Here is a 9,034-nt window from a genome sequence, read left to right on the forward strand (position 1 = left end):
TAGCAAAGCACTGTCTAGACGTTCGCCCTGAGCTGATCCCGCTCTGAAACTTTGCGAGAAAACTTAAAAGAGAGTCATTTCGAGCGCAGATTCTATTGTAATGAGCTGATAACTGTGATGAAATGTACGCCTCAGCGGTAAACCTGTTTTTAATTAGCATTTGTACCTTTGGTGAATATAAATGTAGAATCTTAATGAGACTGATGCAATTAGAGTAGGCTGAGAGGTACTTATACACTTCTTTTTCTTGGAGAATATCTTTCTATTTCAAGAACCTGGCAACGGCTTTTTTAGCTTGTTGAGTGTTTAAGTGGACATTTCATGGAGAGTGTTGATCCGTCAATGTCTACTTAGATCAATCATTTTAAAAAAGCGAATGTGACTGTGAATATTAAACAAGTTGAGAAGGCTATATGAATCATGACAAAGTGTTGGTGAGATGGAGCAGTCAATTGATGAATTAAATATTCTACATTTTGGGAAATACGAGTTGGTTTATAGCTTATAGCATTGGTTAGCATAAATACCAGACACAGTGAGACACAGCTCGTTCTGTCCAAAGATAACAATGTCCCTTAAGCTCTCTTCATACACGCTACATATAGTTGGTTGACTCGTACAAAGAAAAGTGTAGAAACAGGAGGTTGTGGTTTAACCGAGGATGTGTGTCAGGTGAACCCCAAAAGGCTCATTTCAACACCTTGGTTTTGTATGAATGAACAAACTAAATATGACGTGCTGATAAATGAACGGCATTCCCCAATGGCAATGACTAAGAAGCGACACTGCAAGCGAAGATGCAGAAGACATGGAACAAGTGACTAAAATGAGCAGACTCTTTAAAACTGGGCGTTTCAGAAAAAGGTTAAAAACAGGTATATTTAGACAGACATTATGAGAAAATCTGTGTTAATAGAAACCCAAAATGCAAGTGTGAACTCAAAATGAGCATGACATCTTTAGGTGAGGTTTTGAATGCAGGACTTTAACTTGTAGGGAAGTATCAGTCTACAGATACTAGGGCGTCAGAGAAAAGACGTGAAGATCTCAGAATGAAATACTGCACACTAAGTACCTCTGTAATCTCTTTATCATTGACCTGTTGAGACTCGTCTGTGAGTGCTGTCTAACATCTGAACTATCCATGACACCACAAGCCTCGTACCGGCTCCTGTGCATTTCCTGTCATGGACAGACAGGTGCTTCTGTGTCACTTCTGTGTCGCTTCGCCCCGCCCTCCCTTCCAGTGCAGCATGAGATAAGCTGCAGCGAACGCTAACTCCATAATAGCACTTAGAGGCCATGGCCATTAGCTCTAAATAACACTCTTGCCGTGCAAAGCACCGTCGTCGACACCATAATGGCCACATTAACGAGCATTACACAGCCATTGGTTTTTAGAACCGCTTACTGCCACTGAGCTCATGCATCATAACAGCGTGTTCTACACTACGCCCCATGATAGCTGAGAATTTTTTTTTGTGTTGACTTGGTAATTTGGCTTCCATTTTCTCCCCTGCTTGTCTTCCTTTTCTCCGTTGTTGCTGCTTATTTTCCACTCTGCTTCAAATTGTTACTCACCTTCTCTCTGTTCTATTAGTTTAATCTGTTCCTTTCCCTGTTGGACTCGCTGATAGTCATCGTCAAACAGCGCCGATCCTCCCCACCCTTCATTCTCTGCCTCTCTCACTTCCCCTCGCTGCTCATATCAACACTACGGAGATATATTTTCGGTGAACACATGTTATTGAGCCTTGTCTCCTTCCTTCCCCCTCTTGCCTCAGTGTTTTCTTCCGACGTGATGCTTGAGAGGATCTGCCCATGTTCTTTTTCATTATGCAGATGAAAGCAAACTTTTCTGCCAAAACCATCTCATCTCCTTCCATAGTTGGAAACAATAGTCACTAGAGATCAAAATAACTTTCTAAACGACATCAATCCACTAGTTTAATGAAGTAAATGGACATATGGGGTGCACTCCTTTCATCCGTCCCTGCGTCCCACCTGAGACAAGCGCATGGCTGGGTGCTGAGTTAGGAGAGAGGCAATTGAGTTATTCTCAGCTGTCAGGCTGTCTCCTGTCTAGACACTGGGTCAGATGATCCGGAAGATTTGAGTGTCAGCTGCTTAAACATGAGAAAACTTTGGGATTCAACACAGGATTAACTATATCAGGCCAAGTCCTGAAACCGTGTTCAATTCAACTTTTTGCTCATAGATATGTAGCAAATCATCAGAAGAACAGAGGAGCCTTTTCTTATCTTCAATTGAACAGAGTGTATGATATTTAAGTTTCAGAAAGGAGTTTAAAGCCTGCAAAAGTTAAACAGTAAGTAGAAATGAGCAACTCTTGTCTCAAATACTCCAGAGAAGACTGTTTTATTTGATAGCATTGCTTCATCCTAATCCCGTTCTTACTCTCTGTATTATGCAATTGGAATAATACTCTTTGGCTAATTGTCTAAATGTGCTTTGTGTTTAGCTGATTATACGAGAAACAAAATGGAAGTTAGGCAATAAAAGCTGTAATTTCATTTAAATGATAAAAAGTCCTTCATACATCTGCGAAAGCGCCCAAATTAATCTCTCAATCTTCAATATCAGCACAAATACAGCACATCTTTCCGGCTGTATCCAGTATAGTCGAAGGACTTGTATTAGTCATTGCTTCCTAGCTACGACAGAAACATCTTATCTCATATATCCGCTCAGTTATATGTTTTTCATTCTTTCCCCTGCGGCTGCCAGATTTACCCCTTTCACAGGCCTTAAAATCCCATGTTGAGGGATTAAATTAATCTGATTAAAATGAAAAAAAGGTAACAGCTACACATTTAAGCTTTTCGCAGTAATCATATTATAGATGAAAAAACACACAACTGCTCAGAGAGACTGTGGTTCAAACATTACGACAGTATGTGTCACAGGTGCTGCCCATGGAGCTGATCCCACTGAAGTCCCAGCTGCAGGATCAGCTCCATGGACAGCGCTCATGGCATTTCCATCGTGAAACGACGCTGTGGGCGTCGTTATTTTGAGCTATAACAATGTGTTAGGTCTATTACAGTACAGTATGTTTGAGTTATTGAGGAGGTAATGGTTGGTGTGTTTTTGTTGCAAATGCCACCCTATTATTGCCGTATTGTATTTTTGTATTTTATTATATATGTTGGATAGTTGGAGGAGCTCAGGTCATAAGATTTTCATTGCCATTTCTACACTGTAGCCTTATATGATAATAAAACCTTTGAATCTTGAATCTTTTGCCATTAATTCAGAGTTGTTCATCATCACTGGCTCTCTTTCTTTTCCGGCTCTAGCCTCCATTGTGGCCCAGAAGTGGTGGTGCCAGATGCATCCCTGTATGGACGGAGAGGAGTGTAAAGTCCTGCCTGACCTGACTGGCTGGTCCTGCAGCACCGGCAACAAAGTCAAAACCACCAAGGTGAGAGAAACACCTGTGTTTGTTTGTATTTTTTATGCATATGTAAGTTTGGGCCTTCTTGCTTGTGTCTCTCTTTACCTCCATTTGTTTAAGTCAGTGGTTATTAACCAAGTTGATCCAAAGGTACCCCAAAGCACTGTCAGATGTATTCATATTCCCCTTCATAGATGATCATTCATCATATCAACGGATAATGTTAAGTAATTCCTTACAATGTAACGGTGAATATTTAGGTTTGTTTGGTCATGAAATACTACTACTACTAAAACTATAAGGAAACCAGGTATTTCATAACTTCAAGCAAACTGTTAAAATGTATATTAACAGTTACTTTTTGACAAATATTTGAATAGTTTATCAGTTAATGTTCATGTTAATGTTGTCAAATCTTAGCTAGCTATTTCAGCAATTTCTTTCAATAATCTGAGCTAGTTTCTTTCAACTGTTTTTCAACTAACTTGAGCCTACTCTTAGCAACCGCTATCAACCAACAATCAACTACTGTAACCCACTTTAAGCTAACTATTTCAAACATTTGGACAATACTCTTTGCTAAATTGGTTCACCGTGTATCAATTACATTAGCCTACCTTTAGCTACTTATATTTCGATTTCTTTAACCAATATTTTAAACTATTTAAAGTCTTTCTGTATGACTTGAATCCAATTGTTTGACAGTACTTTTAGCTCACTACTACAACCACATTACATTACATATTCTAACCATGAACACTTATGAACTACCTTTATAAATAAACTTGACTTGCCTTACAGCTCTTCATTTAAACTGTCACCATTGGTACTTCTGCTTACTACCTGTTTAAAGTTGTTGTGGTCGCTTGATACGTTTTCCCTCCATCCTACCTGCAATATGTTGTGTTCTAAAGTTATAATATGAGTATTATAAAACACTCCCTTTAACGTCACTAATATTTGATGTAGCTCAAACTGACCTTCATCTTCAATTTAATTGATTTTTTCTTTCCTTTGAAACATGGTGCGTCAATAAGGACGGTAAACAAACTTTCAACTGGATGCCTCGCATCGCTTATTAAAAATGACTGCATTTGAAAAGGGAAAACTCAGAGGTGCATACAAAGTCATTCAAAGATAATCTCATAAAGGAAGGTTGTTTCCATCTTCAACATGTCCACAAATGATTGTCATCCACTTCTAACACTAATTTCAAACATAAACAACAAATTACAATGAAACCGATACAGAGCTAATCAGAGCAAGCTCTGCCCATAGAGACGTTTTAGTTAATCTGCTGTAAATGTATCTCCTCGGGCGGGGGTGAGAAAAAGCTAATGGAGGAAACACAGGACCCCCGTACCCTCTGCACCACAGACGGCCACTGTGTGATGCCATGTAAACTGATGCTATTCAGACGAGATAAATTGATTTAAATGAGAGTCCTTCATGGCCCTTTGTAAGCTGTTGATGTGTGAAAGTTAATTTGCGGGACTGACGACCCGTGTGTTTGTGTGTGTGTGTGTGTGTGTGTGTGTGTGTGTGTGTATGCGCATGCCAGAGTGCTCTGTTGTGGGATGGAACAGGTGCAGTTTATTTACAGGTGAAGTATAAAAAAAAGAAACAATTGAGGAGGAAGCATCGCAAACGCCATAAGAGTAATTACTCGAGAGATGGTATAACAGCACAACATCTGTCGCATTCATTAGAATGCATGATGGCGGGGGCCTTCCACAGGGGCCTAACAATTAAGAGTCATAATTAAATTGGTGAGTGGGGTAGACTGAGGAACAGAGGCTCCGTCACAGGCACTGCAATTAATGACCCTGGGTCTAACACCAACTCTGGGACCCGTAGGTGCAATTATCCCCATTCTGTTGCATCATGTCTTCTTCTTCTTCTCCTCCATCTTTTTTTTCTTTCTTCTTCTTATACCCTTTCTTTCTGTTTTGTCTCACCCACTCTCTCTGACTAGCCGATCAGCTACGAGAAAAAAAAGGAGCCGATGGCGGACTACGTCGGTGGACAATAATTGTGAATTTGCAAGGTGCTTTGGGACCGGGGAGCAGTTACTTGGAGACTTGATGGCAGATGTCACTGAAGATGTTTGCAATGAGCCTTCGATTCCCTGGCAACTGCATGGCCCTGCTCTCCTGCTCCCTCTGTGTCTGTCTCCTTTATCCTGCGTCTCTCTTTTGTACCCATGACCTCCTTTTACCATCTCAGCCTCCTATTCACCGTGATGATCTGTGTCCGTTCATCTCTTTCACTCCCACACAGCGTAGGTGTGCTATGGAACCATGCATAGATTGCCTGACTGAGAAACCAGAGCACTGTTAAAGAAAGAGAAAGCTTCATATTTTTGGCTCAATGGAAAAACATTCAGAATATTATCAAGACTAAAACTGTATTTTCTGTATGTGTCTTTATTATGAATTCACACTGGATGAGGTTTGTTGACGGTAAACAAGCTCTGTACATCTTCAATTATACGCCTTCCAGACTAAGTGTAAACACACCATTACAGCTCGGAGACATGTGAAATCCAGCTTCTGTTGCGACAGTTACTCCTGGCAATCAGTCAGCCGGCCAGACTGCAAACAAACAATTTAAATGGAATGAAAATGACACAGAGACAACAAATGGAGAGGAAAATAGTTTTATGTTGAATATTCTCCTGACCTCTGATTGACTCTTCCTAAAGGAAACATTCATTCAGGAAGGACGAAGTCACTCTGTGTAATTACATGTCTCACTGACACTGATCCTCCTCTCTTATCTGCGGTATTGTTTTTTTTTTTAGGTCACACGATAGCAAGAGAGCCGCAGAGCCACGAGGAAACCTGAAACTCTCCATGTGGAAAGGATGGATGACTCACACACATTTACTGTACGATGGGGAACATATCAAGGAAAGGGCAACCGTCAGACCATCCATCACATAACAATGGGATAAAATGTACTCATCACAAACAATGTACACATGGAGCCACACACAGCAGTATGCTGCTTGTCGAGACCAATGGACTACAATCATGGACACCCAGGGTAAATCTGGACACAAATGGACTCTTATTTTCCAGTAATGGACAAAATGTGGACTGATAAAAAAAGGGCGATAAAGCTTTTCAAAGTATATATTTCAACAAAGCATTTATGGATGAGTGAGACATGAGAAGTGAAAGCTGTGCTCTGAGTGCTGCTGGATACGCTCCAGACGTGTTGCTAATGTCTTTTACTGGAGACAGTGGAGATGATTTGGGAGAAATTAGAGAGAGAGCAGCTCATAACTAGTAAATAGCAAATTAGCATCAAATTGCTCTTGTGGGTCAAGTGACTACCATAAAGACTGTTTTGCGGGAGTCATTTTGCAGTTCTAATTAGGAATTGCAGTGTAGGATCATAACAACATATTACAAATTCATGTAAGATATTTGCACTAGTTGAAAACCATTTGGGAATGTTTTGTTTTTCTAGATATCTCCCATCTTTTGCTGTGGATGTCACATGAAATTGAAGGTGAGCATTTTGTAAAATGTCTGACAGTTGAAGTAGATAAATATAAAGTATATATCTTGCCCCATTATTCCTGAGTAGTTATTGGTTAAAAATGGCTGCGACTATGGAGCCTCATTTACATGCAGCTTGGTACAATATGAACTAGGAAAGCGTGATTCATCCGTCTCACTTTTGCCCAGAAGCATTTCCAAGCTCCGCCTTCAAAGTTATATATCTTTGATCTATTATATTCAGTCTGTGACATCTCTTATGTTAACTGTTAAAAAGGAGGCCCATAAAATGTTGAAACAAGAAGGACGAGTTGTCTTTATGTTGTTATTTCTCTTTGTTAGGAGTGCTTTCTTTCTCCCAAAAGTGCAGGTTCTTAAATACACAACAAAGGTATGAATAGGGGTCTTTTTAACCTGTTAAGCCCCGAGCCTGTTTTTCAGGTCTCAGGCTCGAAAATGACATTCCCAGAACAAATGACCATATCTTCCCTTCTAAAAGGCTTAAATTAATAATCTTTTTTCTCAAAGCAAGGTTACACCTGTGAGTTGGATGTAGAAGTGTCAGAATCAATATAGATGTTTTTATTTTAAAGTAAATTCAGATTGAACACAGTACAAAAATGTAAATGATTGTGTCCATCCAACAAAAAAAATTACTTATGGTAGACTAAAAGCTTTAGGAATCCAAACTACAACATATAATAAGTACCCTGTATCAAGATTGATACAAAACAAGTGAAATTTGACCTTTTTAGAGAGATTTAGCACAAAAAAACCCACTTCTGGGGTCATTTGGGTGGATTTGACCTATCTCTGGCCCGCCTTGCTCGATTTTGCTGATTGACATATTTTTCTAACCGTCAGAGCCAATGGAATCGAGAGGAACTCCCACATACTGCTTATTTGGTAATGTGTGTGTGTGAGACTGCAGCATAGCCAAGACCGGAGGCTGCGATAACTCTGGTGGCTACCATTAGCAGCTAACTTTTACTCTCCGATCTTTACATAAAAATGGAATTATGGATTATAAATTTAAAAAAATTATGACACAGAAACATTATCAACCTATGGATTAACCGATTCAGCCGCGTTTTTTCTCGTTTTAATGCCATTGAACAAGTCTTTTGATCAGATTGACAGCTACGGTGAGACAATCTCCCGTAAAAGCTCCGTAAAGGTACGTGTTGTGATGTCTGTGTTTGCTTCCCCTGTCGCAAGTTCGGATCACTCAGTGATGATACTATATACCTAAATAATCTGTGGAACCTCAGCTTTAATCGGATATCTTGTATGTGCAGCTACGATAAATAATAAGGGTATCTTTTATCTTGAGTTCTGTGCCAAAGTGCGTTAGCATTTTTCGCTCAGGGGTCATTTAGATGCTTCTTATGAGACTTGTGTTTTGTTTTGGTAAAAATGGTTTGTATCTTCAGTTAGCTGAGATTATTCCCGTTAATCTGGTATAACACATTAATAGGTTCTTAAATATTAAGATCCCCTGAGACACAGTGTCGTGAAAAAAAAAAAAAAAGGACCCGCCGAGGGGGACCTTGGGGCTTAACAGGTTTTTAAACTATCTTTATTTTATGTTTTTGTGTGCACATTGCCCATTGATTGGACCTGGACCTCCCTCCACATCAATGCTTCAGTGAGATATACTGAAATAATTGCCGTCGATAATGACGGTTCAACCCTTTGCAAACATGTTTTTTTCCCTCCACAGGGCTGGATCATTACTGCACTGAGTACAATAGCATAGCGCCCTAAACAACACCCTTAAATCTCTCAATTATCTCCGTCCATTTTCTCTCTCACACACGCCTGTCTTTGAATCTTTCTCCCTTTTTCCCATCGCTTTCCTTTCTGCCACATTGCATATCATATATTAGATGGCCCAATTAAAATATTTGTATCATTTTATCTGTTGGAACCAATGGGCTTCGTTTTGCACTTTCCAAAATCCATTTTTCTCTCGTAGACACACATCGAATTGCAAGTGATTCTTGAACTGCCTCTCTGATAATATGTGAATGTGTTATAGGGTCAGTGTGCCCAGGGGTTAGCCCGTCGGGGGGCTTCTCCTCGGTGAGTGAGAGCCTCTGCTTTC

The 9,034-nt window shown here is 39.9% G+C and overlaps 1 protein-coding gene across 2 annotated transcripts in view; it reads left to right on the forward strand.

Annotated features, from left to right (window-relative positions):
* The window catches only part of tafa4b (TAFA chemokine like family member 4b), a 48,544-nt gene extending 41,548 nt beyond the window's left edge, over nucleotides 1–6,996 (forward strand). Inside the window, exons 5-7 of one of the 2 annotated variants that reach the window (XM_034212353.1) lie at nucleotides 3,321–3,445; nucleotides 5,394–5,465; nucleotides 6,222–6,996. In XM_034212353.1, coding sequence (XP_034068244.1) covers nucleotides 3,321–3,445; nucleotides 5,394–5,450 — 182 coding nt within the window. In that variant the 3' untranslated portion in view covers nucleotides 5,451–5,465; nucleotides 6,222–6,996. The remainder of the gene's footprint in view (nucleotides 1–3,320; nucleotides 3,446–5,393; nucleotides 5,466–6,221) is intronic. The other variant, XM_034212354.1, reaches the window with a different exon arrangement.
* Nucleotides 6,997–9,034: the final 2,038 nt, after the last annotated feature.

The sequence above is a fragment of the Gymnodraco acuticeps genome, unplaced genomic scaffold (assembly GCF_902827175.1).
Source record: "Gymnodraco acuticeps unplaced genomic scaffold, fGymAcu1.1, whole genome shotgun sequence".
NCBI classification, from domain to species: Eukaryota; Metazoa; Chordata; class Actinopteri; order Perciformes; family Bathydraconidae; genus Gymnodraco; species Gymnodraco acuticeps.